This window comes from Sinohyriopsis cumingii, chromosome 19 (genome assembly GCF_028554795.1).
Source record: "Sinohyriopsis cumingii isolate HCF-2022 chromosome 19, ASM2855479v2, whole genome shotgun sequence".
Taxonomy (NCBI): Eukaryota; Metazoa; Mollusca; class Bivalvia; order Unionida; family Unionidae; genus Sinohyriopsis; species Sinohyriopsis cumingii.
The window spans coordinates 46,970,209-46,987,511 of record NC_142979.1 but is presented as its reverse complement, the minus strand read 5'-3'; the positions used below and the strand labels follow the sequence as shown (position 1 = coordinate 46,987,511).

Here is a 17,303-nt window from a genome sequence, read left to right as displayed (position 1 = left end):
TAACCTATCATATAAAATGTTTAATTTCATGTTTAAGATATATCGTTAGGAATCTTATTATCTGAATGATGTTTTTGCTTTCAAAATGCGAAAGTTTTGATCTAATTGGTGAAGCACAAACTGAACATAGCACGACCTCGTATCGGTATCCACCTGACCTACTTATTATATGTAGATACCGATTTTTATCGGATTGGGTGTTTCATTTGCCCACAACTGAATGTTATAGATCTACAATAAATTAATTATAGGTCAAACTGAGAGTAGACAAGACTTTATTACTCAGGTTGTAACTTCTACAACATGTGAGGCATTTTAAAAAAAATAACATGAATATAGCATGTGATATTCAAGGGGATTACAAAATTCGGAAAATACAATCAAGATTTGTATATTTCATGTACTTATTCAATAACTATATTTATAAACGCTAGTCCTTAAAATATAAAAATGAGATATAATTTTAATAGTATTTTAGGTAGTTTATAGTTAAGGAGAACTCTAGTGGAGATAAATTTTCCCCTTGTCTTACACCTTTCTCAATTGAAAAAAACTGGAGAATTCATTATTTACACAGACATATGGTTTGACATCAACATAAATACTCAGTACAACATTAAAACACTTCCCTTTAATGCCTTACAAATACAGTGTATTTCACAATCCAGCTTTCTACACATTATCAAGGCACTTTTAAATCAACAAAGTACACAGAGAGTCTTTTTGCAATGTCTAATAAAGTCAAAATGGATATAAAAGCGAAAGATATTGTCTATTGTGGACTAGTCATTCCTTTATCCAGCTTGAGTCTCAGATAGCAATTTATTATCGTAAAAGAATTTAGAGAATCTTAAATTTAATATAGCTTTAAAAACATATCAAAACAAGTAACTGAAGTAATTGGTCTTAATTCTACATATCGGTTTTGTTATATTTAGTTTTCTAAATTGGCACAAAATTACCTTTAGTCCAACCATCGGGTACGAAACCACCATTCAAGATTATGTTGAAACGTTCTACAAAACATTTAACAGTTCATCAGTTGTGGTTTTTTATATTATCAATAGAACATGCTTTATTTTTAGATTGTTAACAACTAGTTTTCATTATTTCTTCAGCTGTTATTGATTCATTTCATAAGACTTATAGACAACATCTGCATCTTGCACCATTTCTGGGTTTTCTCGGTCGTCAATGTGTCCGCTGAGTTTACGTCCTTAAAACTAATTGCAACATTCTTTAAATGCGGTATTTTGAACATGTACATTCTTGACGACATTATTTATCATAATCTAGTATATATTCTGATTATTTTAATTCTATAGTGCATAGCTTTCTTTGCAAGGATTTGTTTAATACGAGACAGATGATTTGAAATTTTATACCGTCTGCTATCTTTTAGCATATAAGCTGTACTTTCTGCTTTCTTTTTAATTTCGTCAAAATTACTTCTAATTTGGTTTGTTAAAGCACAGCAAAAATCTGAAAACAAAGGATTCAAATAATGCACTTGAAACGTTTTTAACAAAATTGTTAATATTTAATTCTTGCCCTGCCACCACATATTTCTTTATTAGCATATTATTTCACGTCGAGAGTCCTTATATCTTATATCCATGTATTATCGGTTACGGGTTTGAAACCTGTAACATTCAGCAACTGACGTAGATATAAGTTTTCAGATTCATATAATCGCGGCCTGAAGAATTCAAGATGCGTACCTGCAAGAGTTCCTTAAATCGTATAATAGTCAAACGTTTGGAAACTCCAGATCATTTATATCTGAACAATTTGGATTCCTTATACCGAAATACTTACTTTTCTGCCGGATCTTCTTTGCTTCTATGCCAGCTTTCTGCCATGTTCTGGAAGAAATTTATGCCTATTAAACAAATACCACCTTTGAAAGGTAGGCACATTAATTTTAGGTAGCTAGGAGGGTATAACATGTCACCGCTCTAGGTTATTTCTCTTTTTCGGATATTATACATTGAAGTTAGATCCCAAAATTAATTATTTTATATTATATGGCGGACTAAAATTAAAAACTAAGAAAACAATTCTTTTTCAACTTGTGATGAATGTAGCTTCTAGTATTTATTGAACACTAAGCTTGGACCTCTTTAATAAAGACGAACTAAAACACTTTAACGTAAATATTCCGATTTGTTACACTTGAATCACAAAATGTCGTGCCAAATAATTGGGGACACCCTCCAATTATCCTTTTTTCAGGCTGAAATGAATCTATTATTTTGTTTAAATAAACTATCCAATGATCTGTTAATCTTCGCAAGATTACGAAATCGCGTTATTACTTGCACCAAACATCCTATAAACTAAATAAAACCATGGCTTGTGTTACGTTAACTTGTAAATTAAAGTTGTAAACACATTCTCATCTTGGTTGGAGCGTTTCAAAACATTCGAACAAGAAAATCAGGCTTGATCAAAACCTACTAATTTAGTGTCGTTATTCCCAACATTGCTTTAACACAACATCACTTATATTAAAACAGGGGCAACCAACTTATCTCATATTGACGCCCCATCATTTCTTCCCACCACTAAACAGTGACCTGGAATCAAAACGTGAAACATCACATGTATGACGAGACTTTCAGCTGTAAATTATTAAGTAGAGTCAGAAAACATTTGAAAATGTCATTATAACGGACTGAAATGTTTGTATATCTGATATTTTTTTGAACCTTCATACGAAGCTCAGAATGGGGAACCAAGAATAACATATCTTTTGCAAATTGGTACCAAAGTGGTAAGATATCTATCAAATTTCGTGAATTTACACCGACCAGATTTTGAGATGTGGCAAAGTACAGACGGATGAATGGATGGAAGAAAGGATAACTTGATAGTATTACATTATGTACAAATGATTCTCACTGATGTATTCTGATTTTACTAAACCTGATGGTTTTGCTTCTTTATCCTACTAAGTTTAAGACCACAGAGTAGTAAAGATCATCCTCACAAACCACTACAACTTTAAACCTAAATCAAGAACGTCCACCTAAAAATCTATGACAGAGTGCCGACCATCAATTTCTTCCTTGAAATACATCTAAATAGAAATTCTGGCCAAAATTTATTTGCACATGTACAAGTCAGTGTCTTCATAAGCCCCATTAAGTACAAAGAGGCTGGCAGTGACCTTAAATTTGGTTATATGTAAAGAACATCCATGCACCGTTACCGTTTCACGATGCAGATTATTTGTACCCCGGCAAAAATAGGTATTAACATGATCGCATCATGTTATAAATCATTTGAATGTGTTAAATGAATGAGGGTATAGATTAAAGTATTGCAGATACGGTGACGGTGCATGGATGATATTTAAGTATAACCTTTTGAGCCAATCACATTTCGCCGTTGACGTGTGTGCTGCATAGTGTACATGTTTTGAAAATGTGAGTCTCTTGTATTACGATGTATTCGTAGTGAAGAAGACAAGGTCTAATTCTTCCATGTAACAGGATTCCTAAAGTTGAATCGAGTTAATGGTAAGTAAAAACTTACTTTTGCATCTACCACTGTTCTGTAATTAAGGAAGGGATGTATCGTATAGTCGCAAACATGGCATATGTAGCGCTTTTCATCAGCTGTCACGTGAGCGCAATGTTGTCTCGGCAGGCATGATTCGCGAAAATCGCACGTTTCGGAGCCCGCAACTTCAGTTTGGTACAATGCAGAAAAGTCGATGATGGCTTGATGACTAGAAAAATATCTCAGGAGTAAAACAAGCCATAGAGTAGAGTCGTGTGCCTTAAAAGACGGAAATAGCAGAAGGAAATAGAGGGTCATGGGTGGAATGACGTATTTGGAAATTCCGTACCTTCTCTCTTATATAACATGGTAGACAGGGTCCTATGTCAAAACGGGTCATGGGGGTAATCTAAGATATTTTTGTCACTTCATGATTTTTTCCTCAGATTATTGTTTCTTTTTTTCTCAACATCAAACTCACGTCGAACACCTTTGGATATGACTAGCACCATTTTTATTTAAGTCTTCTGATGGAAATCCAACGACGCGACCATACGTTCAGGATGGATTGGCGATAAACTGACTTTCAAGATGTCCCGTGTGGCAGTCATTTTGAAAACCTGAGGGGCACCATTTTCATTTAGGATTAACAAGACATCAGAAGAAGCTTTTCTGTGAAAACCACATGTCAATACAACCATCCATTGAAGAGAAGCTGCAGTAACAAGAATTGCAGCTCCGTGGCAGATATATTTGATATCCGGCGAGCTCTATTTTCATTAGGACCATCTAGAGATCAACAAGAGATTGCTTAGTAACACTCGTTTTGATTCGACCATTCCTTCATGAGGAGTAGTGATGAGAAGATTATTAAGATGGTCGTATGCTACCATATTGGTTGAGCTATTGGCTTCTTTGTCATTTGGAACCAAAGTGACCTGACAAGATGTATTTTAGTGAACAATCCATGCCAATATCATCATATGTTTAGGAGTAGTAGCAATAACATTATTTTCAACGTAGTTTTTGTGGGAGCCATTTTTGATGTCCAAGGGACGTAATTTTCATGGTTTTCATGGGATGAACGTGTTTGTAAAGTTATACTGCAGTCATCCCACAAGACTGGAAAGATTAGAGGTAATAAACATCTGCGAACAGACGGTGGAGTAAGGACGAAAGACATTCTGTAAGCTCTTCTGCTCTATGGCTAGAGCCTTCAAATAGAATTATAGTGTAACTTGATTGGTTCAGAAATAAATCCATAATTTAATTCTCCTATTTACATGTTTATTTACAATTTACATTATATACATGCCTTTACCCTTGCGTTTTGTTACACAAGAAAACCCCTACTTACTGTAGGATTACAATCTAACTATCCCTTAGAAGAGAGAGAGAGAGAGAGAGAGAGAGATTAATCCTTTCACACTGAAAGCTACAAAACGTCTCCTCCTCTCACGCACGTGAGTCCATAATTCAGTCTAGTTGAAACCTGATACTTGACACACAAAAGCAGATAAGGGTCCTCTCACTCCCTAGGATCACTGCCCTCATCCAGGCAGTCCCGTTATAATTGACAGCTGTAATTGTTTCAACCAGTGCTATAGGGACAACACAACTGCCCCTATCATTACAATAGCACACTCCCCATGTGTCTAATTTCATTACAATAGTCTTCATAGGTAAACTTTGATAAGAATAAACACAACACTAAAATCCACTAAAAACGTCATTAAAATGATCTTACCATGTAAAAGTCTATCAGCTGGCTTCCATATTCGCTTCTAGCATGTTCTTAAAAGTCTACAAATAGCCGAAATGACAATGTGTTGTGAGAAATATTTACCTCAACCTTAAAGTTGATATCCAATCCGGTTTCTGTGTCGTTTTTGGTCAAAAGCACAATTGTAACTGGCCACATACCAGTCGGGCAGGTATTTATACCGTATAAGCCCTTTGCATGCCACGAATTATGACCTGTTTACCAGATAAAGTAACAAATGATGAGTTTAATGCATCAATGCTTTATTTGAATATGAATCAGATATTTTCTTTTTCGAAGTATATACCTTGCTGAAATATTTGACATGGTGCATAAATTAAACTATTTCATTCATTAGAGGAGATTACACCAAAACTAGTCCCCTCCAAATCATTGCAACAAACAAATATATTGCGATGTTTTAAAATTCCCACTCCAAGAAAGCATGCCTGTTATTTTATGTGATATAAGATTCATGACATAAAAATTTTGTAATCGGAATACAAAACTCTTGCTGAGAAACTTACGACCTTAAGCCTTAGTCCCTATTTCGTATACATACTGCTTTCGGTTCGGTCACTCGAGAGATAAATATTTATAGGAAATGCAGCAGGATGGTAAAGATAAATTTTGTTTTGAAAAATATTTATTTATACTGTTCTTATTTTAATGTCCATATAACGGATTTTGCCAATTTGTTTTCAAAGAAGAGAAGTCTGGTGAAAAGAAAAACATTTAACTATTTGAAAGTTAGTCGAGTTTATTAAAATGCGTGTTCAGGGAAATGGTTTTAAACAATGCATTTCAAAGCAATGTGTAATAACATTTTCTCCCAATTCGAAACATTTCCCAAAAGTCTAAAAGCGAATACACCTCATGCATTTACTTGGAAATTTTTCATATTATTGTCATTAAAATTATATTGGACAGTTTAATTTTCTAAATGTTGAGATATTTAATAATAGAAAAGATACAATAGCTTTTGTCTCATGCAATTTTTTTCTCTCACGTTTTAGACATATGTAGTAGGTACGTATTAAACAAAAACCACTACAAGACTCGCTTACTAAATTTCACATCGGCAATCAAGAGTTTATTTGCTAGAGGTTTAAATTATAAAATGCCTCACCAAATTGGATCGAAGTTCAGCAGTCCCGGAAGAAAATATTTTTTATTGATATCTTTCTGATAAGACAAAAAAAATCTTAATTTATAAGCCTCTCGAAAAGAAGGTACGCTGTTCCCCTGCTGAGATAAAATGCATTTATTAAAAAATAACCTCTCGATATCTCGCATGGTCTCAAGGTAATGCTGTCCCACTCATTTTATGGCACTGGGAAAAGACTCTCTACATATACATATTTTGCTAATACGGTATTATTGTGAATAACTTCTAGACAGTTTACGAAGGAATTTTATTATGTACTCAGCTCTATAACAACAGACATTCAGCTAGTGTTGAATTAAATAACCTTTTCTTAGAATTATTTGGTATCCTTCTTTTTCAAGTGAGAAGAAAGGGCCAAGGTCACAACAAATGTGCAAACAATGTGCAGCAACTGAGAATCATACAATCATATACACAAACTTTTTTGAAATTTTAACTTCTATAAACTATATATATATATATATATATATATATATATATATATATATATATATATATATATATATATATATATATATACGCAGTTTTACGTAGAGGTATTCCATTAAATAGCAAGATATGTGCTTATATTTGAAAAGTTTATTAAACAAGGGTCTTACGGAACATTAAGGACTTTTGCTTCATTTTGACTTTGCTGGCGCATATTAAAATATTACAAGTTTTTTTAAATTTGAACAACTATCACCCCTATCCACACTTAGAAGATGTTCCGAATGAACGGTCACGTGACGGTATAATATATATATATATATATATATATATATATATATATATATATATATATATATATATATATATATATATATATATATAATAGTAATGAAATCCCAAATATTTGTAAATTTTTATTATTATCCATTAATAAGAGTAAGAGATAAGCTGGTCAGGAGGATGAAAAATTGGCATTGACTACTATTCCTCATGATGGAACTGCAGCCTGGCATGGAATTCTGTTCGGAGTGGTATGGTTGGGAAGAGAGCGATTTGAGACTACAACGCCTGCCACTACTAACAGCAGTCAATACGTTTACGGTTGGCGCTTATGCTTCCCTCGAAATGATGCTGACTTTACCTCCTGAAACGCAAATGACGCGACAGGCTTGATATCACAAATATATTGGGCCTTAAGGTGGGGGTGAGGGCAGATGTGGGTGGGTGGGTGGTATTGTACAAGGGCTTTGTGTTGTGCGGAATTTAAAGGGAAGAAGCTTGCATGGGCAGTGTTCTGTACCGATGTAATGTTCAAACGTTCATACTATAAAGTATATAAATGTAGGCAATGCATGATTTGGGAAATTTCTTTACTACTTCTTCATTTCAAACACGTATACATGTGTATCAGCCCAACAATAGAGATATTGCATTCAGGTCCTTAACTGACAATTTGTGCAGAATAGATTCATACATTCTACAATGAGTATCGCCTAGGCTTTGATGTTTTGGCGACTGGTAAACTTCCTGGTCTGAGAAGTAACTTAGATACTAAGATCTGTGCCTTTGATTTTAGTCTTAAACGTTAACAACACACAAATTCTACATCATTCTGGCTCTTTAACAGCGATCAAATGTGAATTAGTTTGAAAACATAAATGGAAAATTAGCAATGATACCTATTTATATTGGGCTTTTGTACAAAAACGAAAAATAAACGTGTTGGTCTCATAGCCTCTCCTTCCTCACCTCTTTCTTTCTGTTGTTGGGTCCCCTTTCGTGTCCGTTAAACCCTTGCTGATCCAGTTCTCTTTCTGTCTCCCCACGGTCGAAAACCGCGAGGGAAAGTCCGTAAAAAGGAGCATAGTGGATTTTATCTTGTCGAATGCGACGATGCCTCTTAAACACAGGTGGCAAATCTGAATGATTGATTGACAGTCTTTCATAACTTTCACACCTTATGGTCAGCAGCATTGTTCGGACGCTAGCCATGCAATGTTGCTAGTGCTCTACTTTCTTGATTAATCAACTTTCACGTTTGAATCTCAAGTGCCTCCGTCAGATTTTTAATGAATATGAATGATAAATGAAGTTCCACAGCAGCTAAAAAAGTAGCAAATGGAACAATTCCAAATGATTTTGAATAGGTACAATAGCTGCAGAACTATATTTTGTAGCCGAAACACGTGGAAGGGATACATATCCATCAGTATAGTTTCCTTTTTGCTAATATATATATATATATATATATATATATATATATATATATATATATATATATATATATATATATATATATATATATATATATATATATATTAAATATGATAGTGACCGCACCGGTGGCATAATGGTTAGACCGTCCACCCCGGCTGCGGGAGGTCGCGGGTTCGAACCCCGGCCGAGACCAATCAAAGACTTATTCAAATGGTACTAGCAGCTGGCTCACTTGGCGCTCAGCATTAAGATGTTAGTGCTAGGACTGGTCGTCCTGGTGTCAGGAGAATGTGGCTGGGTGGAACATCATGCTACATGTATGCGGGATGATGCCTTAGTACTAGACAATACTATAAACTGTCACACTGCAGACATCATAGCAACATGACTGAACAATTGTTAAAGCTACATTACAAATCTAAAACACACAATACACGCACACACATACATGGTAATAGTTATATTCATACTTTATTCGTTCAAGCGCTTTCGGATCATCATCTTTGATACTACAGAAACGTACTCAATATAGACTATTATATTAAATATTATGGGAGTGCATTAATGTACTGATATCAAATTGAAATAGCAATATAGGTTTGTTATCTTCATGTTATGAAAATAAAGACAAACTAATGATCGTAAAAATCCCTCTTGTATCTGCCCAAAGTTTACATAATGTTGCATATACTGAAATGACCCGTTATAGAAGTTTTTTTAAAAGTAAGCATGTCATTGAACTGACAATAGTTCGAATACTTGCATGAAAAATATTATGAGAGGAAGTGACCCTAAATCTCCAAGAATAAAATGATAACATTTTCTCAGGTATTATGCTTTATATATACAATAACCAGTGGACTTTGAAATCCAAATTACACCACTAGATTAACATAACACATTATATATACACGATAAGGGTACTTTCAGTGTACAAATTCATAGCAAACAGGTAAAGGTGATAAAACTTTAATTTTTGTATTGACGTTACCATAACTATATTGGTTGCCAACGGAGCGTGGGTAATTATTAAATATACAGCGCAAGAAAATTCAAACCATTGATCTCTAAATATCTACACTACTGATATATAGTCTTCAATAAAGGCAAATGTCATTCAAATGATATATACTTTTCACTTGTGAGTAACGTAAGTGGGCAAGGATGATAAAGCGAGTCTTCGTACAGTTATGCAATAAATAACCTTGAAGATATTGTTTACGTTTAGAATGATGTTAACAAGTCTGCGTATTATCACATATATCACATATATCCTTTAGCATGGATTTGGAATCATGTTACATAGCTGCCTGTACCAGTTGCCTAGCAATGCAAGTAGTTACGATTAATCAGACATAATAATCTTTATTCGCCAAGTTGGTCGAGATATATGCAAATTAGCCAGAAGAGATTAGTCGGAATGCGGAGGAGGATTTATCGGACATGGTGCACATGTCTAAAAGACAAAGAATTTAGGAATCCAGTTGTACGTTGCAAAGGTATTTGGACGTTAGCTTCACAGAGCTCTAATCTGAGTACTAGAGAAAATCGTGAGGGTAGCAGTATCTGTGCGGAAATTACGACTTTACAATGTTATCTGTCCGAAATTAAAGACGGCGATGAAATTGAATGTCAAACATAGACTGGAAATCTGCTTAGCTGCCACCAAAGTGAATAAAGCACCTTGAATTATTTTCACTAACTTGCAGGCATTCGGCTATCGTCTCAGTTTCATATATTTCCATTTGGGCCTCGTAAGTCTTAGGGAATGTGGCTGACAAGTGAGTGGTGTTTTGTTGCAATTTAGGAACTATCACAGTAGCAGAGAAAGAAAACTTACCAGAATAGGTAACATATATCAGAGAGGCAAATGTCCAGGCTGGGCTTTGTGCCTGGAAGAAGTGAACTCAATGTTACCGGCGCAAATATGAAAAGCAAAAGGTAAATAGTTTGATATAAGCAGTATATCTAGTGGTCTGAAGTTTTGAATTTATGAGTTGCAGTGGATGTAAAAGTTTGTTCTGGATTGGAATGTTGATTTAAAAAAGGTCAACGGTTGGACGTGAGCGATGAGCACTCATGTTTCGCTTTTATTTAGAAAGGATGAAGTACTGTCTGGCAGGTGAAGTGTCCAGTTCAGGCATCAAGCCCCAATATAAATTACTGTTACGGTTTCCAAACTCCAATAGCCAGGTTGTGTAACTGTCTCAATTATGCCTGCCCATACATTTATAGACAGCAATAAAAGTGTACATAATTAATCAATGACTGTATCGTATGAACTTTGCAAGAATTCCAGGTCTCTAACTCCATCAACAATTGAGAACATTTCTGCACATTTTCTTTAGGCATAAATGCTCTAGCAAATTACTGTCTAGAACAATGTCAGCAAAATTCATGACACGTTGTTCAGAATGTGCCTCTTCAGTAGATGTAGCGAAGATTATGAGTACATGAACCCAAAAGCATGCTTGCAACGAATTACAGTAGTCAGTGCAAGATCCCTTGAGTAACTTATCAAAAATTGTAGAATTTCATTACAGTGGAATTTATTGACAGCAATCCACTCCAAAACTTGTACAGGTTCCCGGAAGTTCTGATAGCTGGACCAACCGTAAATAGGTAAAGTAAACAAAATTATATTGCCCCCCACCCCCAAGCCACCAAGAAACACAATCTAAACAGATCGAATGCATTGTTCTGAATCGGAATGATACTGAAAGTGAGCTCTATATCCAATTTTCCAAAGTAATACCTATTTTCTAATTTATAATGTAACATTAACAAATCCCGAATATCTGAAATAAAAAACTTAGAGATATCTCAGTTAACCGATAAGTCAGATGTGCGTGGTGAGAACATATTTTGGACGAGTCTAAATCTGCTAAGATATTTTTCGTTAAGCCAAACTAGTTACAGCCAAGTCTTTTACTGAGTATGGTGTAGATGGAAATTAACTTTAGTTTCAATATTTTTAGTCACTGTTTGCATCACTGTCTAGTATTTGCACATACATATAGTCTTCACAAAGTAAAAAAAAAACATTTAATTTCTTCTTAGCTCATATCTCTTGTACTTCCAGTCATCAGTCACATTGCACTTTAATTTATGTCACGTAAATAATTTTCAAACAATGCATACTCGAACTGGTCATAATATTGATCCATTTACAGTCTTTGCTATTCAACAATGGAACACTAACTGCTAAACCTGGACCTGTTGACTCCATTAACAAGACCAAACATTTTGAATAAATATATCGTATTTGATCCCAGATATTTTACCGCGCTGCAAGGACACTCCAGATGTTTATATATCGACTTTGGATAAATTGAAGTTTACGTACTCCTATAACATATTTACCCTAATGCAGATTGTCACGGAATGGTGTAAATGTTGTTAATTAAATACATGTACTCGGGTTTCGTTTCTTTTCTCTGTACAACGATACCCGAGGGTGATTATATCAGGGTCTATTGTATTTCGAAATCGTGAGTACGATTCGTCCTATGCCACACGTGCAAGGTGCCTTCGATAAGGAATAACGAAAATTCTAAAGGTATAAATACGTTACTACATGTAAAGGACCTTTACAATACTAATGGTTTTGTCAGCAAGCGGCCTGCTAAAAGGATTCGCACAACTCCAGCTGTAGGGGTAGGTAATTTTTGGGTTTTAAGTGATAACTAGTGTATTACCATATTTACCTTTGCATGTTTGTTATAGTTTTCTTTACATACCATAATGTGTGCATTTTTTATTCTTGTTGCGACGTAGTGCAGGATTTATATTGGTAATGTAAAGCTACATTTTTTTTAAAAAAGAATTATTTACTATTGTCTTATCGAGCAGGGTTAGGTTTACTATTGAACCTCTGTTTTGTAATTGCCATAATAATATAATCTTTATAACTTACCATGTATAACGTCCTTACGTTATGTCTGTATCAAGTGTAGTACACTGTATCGGGTATATTTTCAGCTGTTTTTGATGGTAGGAATATCCGGGGTGTCCGGTGTTGTCTGAGAGTAGGAATATCCGGGGTGTCCGGTGTTGTCAGAGTGTAGAAACGTCCGTGTGTCCGGAGCGTTTAAGGTGCCGGAGCGTCTAATGTCTAGCGTCCGGAATGTCAAGAGTGACTAAGGTGACCCAGCTGTAGAGCCGTCAAAGGACCAGGGGGTCCGGAGGGTCTAATATTTCAAGTGTCCGGAGGGTCTAATATTTCAAGTGATCATAGTATTCCGAGGGTCCGGAGTCTATATTGGTTGTGAAATTGATTCGGAGGAGCTGTGGAGCGGATATGGTGCACGGGTGACGGAGTGCATCTCCACACATGTATTTTTAGCTGTATGCTAATTTTGGGTTAGTAAGACCCAGTGTATTATTCAGGACTGGAAGGATAGATTGTATATCCGTTCTTGTTTAGTGACATAATTTCGCTACCTGAGCGAATACATTTTTTACTATGTGTAAAGACTTACATCGTTTACTATTTGAGTGAACTATATTCATCTTTCCATTATTGAATCATTTGTGAAATCATTTATCCTGTGTTTTAGGGTTTCTAAACTAATTTATTTGTATATTTTTTCCATCTTTGAAACTGTGCGTTTTTTATGTTAAATAGATCCAATATTTGGATTATAAATACGCACACATCTTCATAATCCACTACTCATATAAATCGCCATATTAAACCATATATCTGTGTCGTCAAAACGTGTTCTGTTGTTAATCCGAAATATCCCACCCGGTTATCTTGTTACACAGATGTGGTTTTCGTAGAAATTACGCAACATTTGTTCTGTTCTTACAAGTTACATCCATGAAGAAAGTCTTTAAAAAAATTCATAAATGTTTTTTGCATAGGAATATGTTGTTATATGAAATTAATACTTGCATTTTGTTGGACCTATTTTCATCAAAAGTCTTCGCTTCATAAATGAATAGAATTCAAAATTGCCCGAGGAGACATCATATTTTCTATCTTCTGCAATGGCACATTTGATGACTGATTGGGCTAGTTCTTTAAATTGATATGTCATTAAATATGAAAGAGTACCTTCCGTCAAAATTATATACTTTAGTGTATGGGTCTATACGTATGAATTTGATTGAAGCATTTTTAAACTCCTTTGGCAAAAGCAAATAAAATATTGCCTGGATATAATTCAATACATAGAAACGTTGAAAGTGTTGTCTGTATGGCAGAGGTACTCATATGGTTGTCATATGGGGGATAGGTATGATTGAATATGAGCTGTAATCGTTCTGATTAACTGTGATTTCAGGTCTCTGCCTCACAGAACCAGCCTGGAAGGTATCTTGGTAACTTGACTGTAAGTCAATGGACGGGGCTGACTGTAAGAAGACCAGAATGGTAGTCCTCATTACGTGGTATCGTGGTGTTTGCCAAGTGCATTGTCAGCAAGACCCACTGTATATGATTGCACATGAAAAAATGTAACTCTCGTTCCATTTTGCTTAGTTTTTATGAAACAAGATAATGACAATGCAATACATCAATGCTATCTCAGAGCCGTGATTTATTGGCGTAAAATCAATAACAGATTGCCTATTTTAGCCTATTTAAATATATTGTCAGCAAAAAGTCTGTCCTTGAACATTTAAGTGACAGTTTCATAAGTTGACAATTTAAAACTTTTCACTTATTAAGTACCATGCATGATATTTGATACATACCATGGTCGACATCTTACATGGGACTAAATTGCCGCCAAATTATCACAAGCCCCTAACAGCAGCTTTTTTCTTCAGATCGCAAAGATCTCACTACAGCTATTTAATTTTTTGTTTGTTTTATAGACATAACCTTATTTTTGCGAGTTTATTTACAGGTTAACATCTCTAATTCCGCTTTTAAGAAGTTTCTATGAGAAAAGAAAGTTAAAAGGAAAGCTATATAGTGCTGCAAAAATATTACTGTTTAAGATAAAATGAAAAGAAAAGAAACAAAGCACGGTGACTTTAAGAGCGGTATGTTTTCTCCTTAAATATTACAATATTGAGATAAAATTACGATACAGATCCATACAGTGGCATGTTGCAATAACACTAAGGTATGTGGATCCCGCACCCCACCCGCCCACCAAGAAAAAGAAAACAAGCACATGAATGAATCAGTAATGTTGGTATTTAATCAGTACTAAAGACAATGATTGGAAATTAATTAACCAAGGACGTAGAAGAAGGAAACTTCTGTATTCATGCTCTCACATTCCAAATTCAGCGCAAGGTGTCGTGTACCTGTAAACAGCAATAGCAAAGAGTATGTTTGCTTCAATCACTGATATTCTACTGTGGAACGTGACACTAATTATTGGTACGCTTTGTGATAAACTTTCAAGCTATATATTGGGATTAAGGTGGTGATTAGTTTTAAACTCCAAGCATAAAGATCATTGTTGTTTTCAATCGTTGGGAATTTAACATTAGGACCAGTACAGTATGTATGATTCCCAACAATTGGACAATGCCGTGAACCCCCTGGGGGGCACGTGACTATTCCTATGGGAAATCCGGTTATTCCAAGGGGTATGTATTCTATCAATTAATGGAGTCTAAAATTATAACTATTAGCACGCCGTGGTCCAACTGTTTGGAAGTTAAGAAGGGGTCCTTGTGTTTTGAAAGAGCTAGACAGATAGAATGGAGAGACGGACAGAAATACACTTGGTTACAAACTAAGACTACATTTACAATCCAACACTCATGTCCTTACCAGTCAAGCCTTGCTTCGCAATTCAACACCCACAAACAAACGAGTACGTGAAAGGTCATTTATGACACGGTCACTCACCCTTATAATGAAATCCAACACCTACCTATTTAATCCAATACACACTCTTGCCATCTAACATCCACCCTTGCAAACAAAACGGATGAATGAAATTCAATTTATGTCACGGTCATCGATGTCTGTTAGAAACATAACAATTTCAAACATCCAAAGATCAGGAACAGGACGTGAACAAGGAGGGAAGATTTTTAACAAACATAGAGACACACTCGTATATATAAACACACATAAACAAAACAAAATGAAGAATTTGGCAATAATAATAAGTGGGTTGTTTTTCAAATAATAATTGGTTCTGATAAAAACGGTTTCTTCCTAAGAATGGTTGTTTGCATTGTCGACACCTACCGAACATGGTTCTACAGTCAACATACCTCATTACCCGTCGGCCCTATCTCCGTGCAACGACCTCGCCTGACTGTCAAAAGCAGCAGGGAAGGTCTACAGACCAGACGTTCCAGACCAAATAAAGCCTCCTACGAGAACTTTCTCCGTAGAAGCCTCAGATTTCAAAAATAAGCCTTCCCACGAAAATTAATTTGCGTAAATTCACTCCCGACTGCAATTTTTTGTGTACAAAATCGATGATTCTAGACAAGTAAAAAAAGGGGGGGGGAATTTATTCTGGTGTCGACGAAGTTTGCAAAGTTTGGCTGCTGATCCTAATTTTACCTCGCATTAAAACAATATAGTTGAAAATAATATGAGTCGGAAAGCTAGTAGAGTTGGAGAGCCTCACTCTGCCAGATTAGCGCGAGAAGAATTAGCGGCAGTAAGGAAGCTTATTCCGGCAAAGCAATTATTTAAGAAAAAAGTTCGTGATTACGAAGATTCTCAATATGGAATTACTGAGATATCGTCAAAGTTGTTGAGTCCGGTCACTGGAGCAATCGAACAAGTCGCATACGGTGACAAAAAGGAAGATAAGGAACTTAGGAAGCGCGGGCTTATTCCTATGACACAGAATATCGAGCAACACACTCGATTATTGCCGGAGCGAATAGTACAAACACAAACACGAGCACAAGCACAAGCACAAGCACGAGCACGAGCACAAGCACAAGCACAACAAGAACAAGCACAAGCACAAGCACGAGCACAAGCAGAATTGAGGACGGGGCAAATTCCTGAAGAATTAGATGAAGATCAAAAATTACGGCGAGAACAAGCGCAAGAAGAAGAACAAGAGCAAGAGGAAGAAGAAGAAGAAAAAAAAGAGGAAGATAAAGATATTCAACCTCGAGATATAATAAAAAAAAAATTTACCGAGAATGGTTGGAAAACATTGCAAGAACAATTTGACCTTTTTGGCAAAGATATTAAAATATTTGCTATATTTGCCGAAGATTCCTTTGACAATAGAAAGATGTTTTTAACGGAAGACGGATTGAAAAAAATTAAATCGCGGGATGTTTGGTATAATAATTTATTTCGAGCCAAATATAATTTACCTGAGGCGAAGAAAACAAGCTTTTTTTACAGTGATTTTCTGGACCACGCAAATGCAAGGAAGGAGGAAAAAAAATTTTCGGGGATATCGCAAAAATCAACTCAACAAGAGAAAGAAACTGCGAAGTCCGACTATGAAAATCTTCATAAAGCTATCGGAATTGTTTTTACCCGTGATGTGCATGAACAAATCGCAAGGGGGGAAAATTTAGTAGATATCGCCGCGGATTATGATGATAGGGATAAATATTTTAACCCCAGTGTTCGTGGAAAATCTCTTGAAAAAAGCAAATATATCGACTGGATATATTTTGCTAGTAAAAAACCACCTTACAAACGTGATGACGAATATTTTAAATTTATGGAAAAAGTAAAAGAAAAAGAAAGGGAAGAGAAGGACGTGTTAACGGAGTTGTTTAACGAACCATCAACACCAAAACCAAAGACAG

General features: G+C 35.4%; 1 protein-coding gene across 1 annotated transcript in view; it reads right to left on the bottom strand.

Annotated features, from left to right (window-relative positions):
- LOC149775645 (uncharacterized) overlaps positions 1-5,382 on the bottom strand; it is a 35,840-nt gene extending 30,458 nt beyond the window's left edge. The window contains exons 1-2 of the mRNA XM_089943114.1: positions 5,354-5,382; positions 1,819-1,865 (exon numbers count right to left, since the gene is read on the bottom strand). Coding sequence (XP_089799240.1) covers positions 1,819-1,862 — 44 coding nt within the window. The 5' untranslated portion in view covers positions 1,863-1,865; positions 5,354-5,382. The remainder of the gene's footprint in view (positions 1-1,818; positions 1,866-5,353) is intronic.
- Between the last annotated feature and the right edge of the window lie 11,921 nt (positions 5,383-17,303).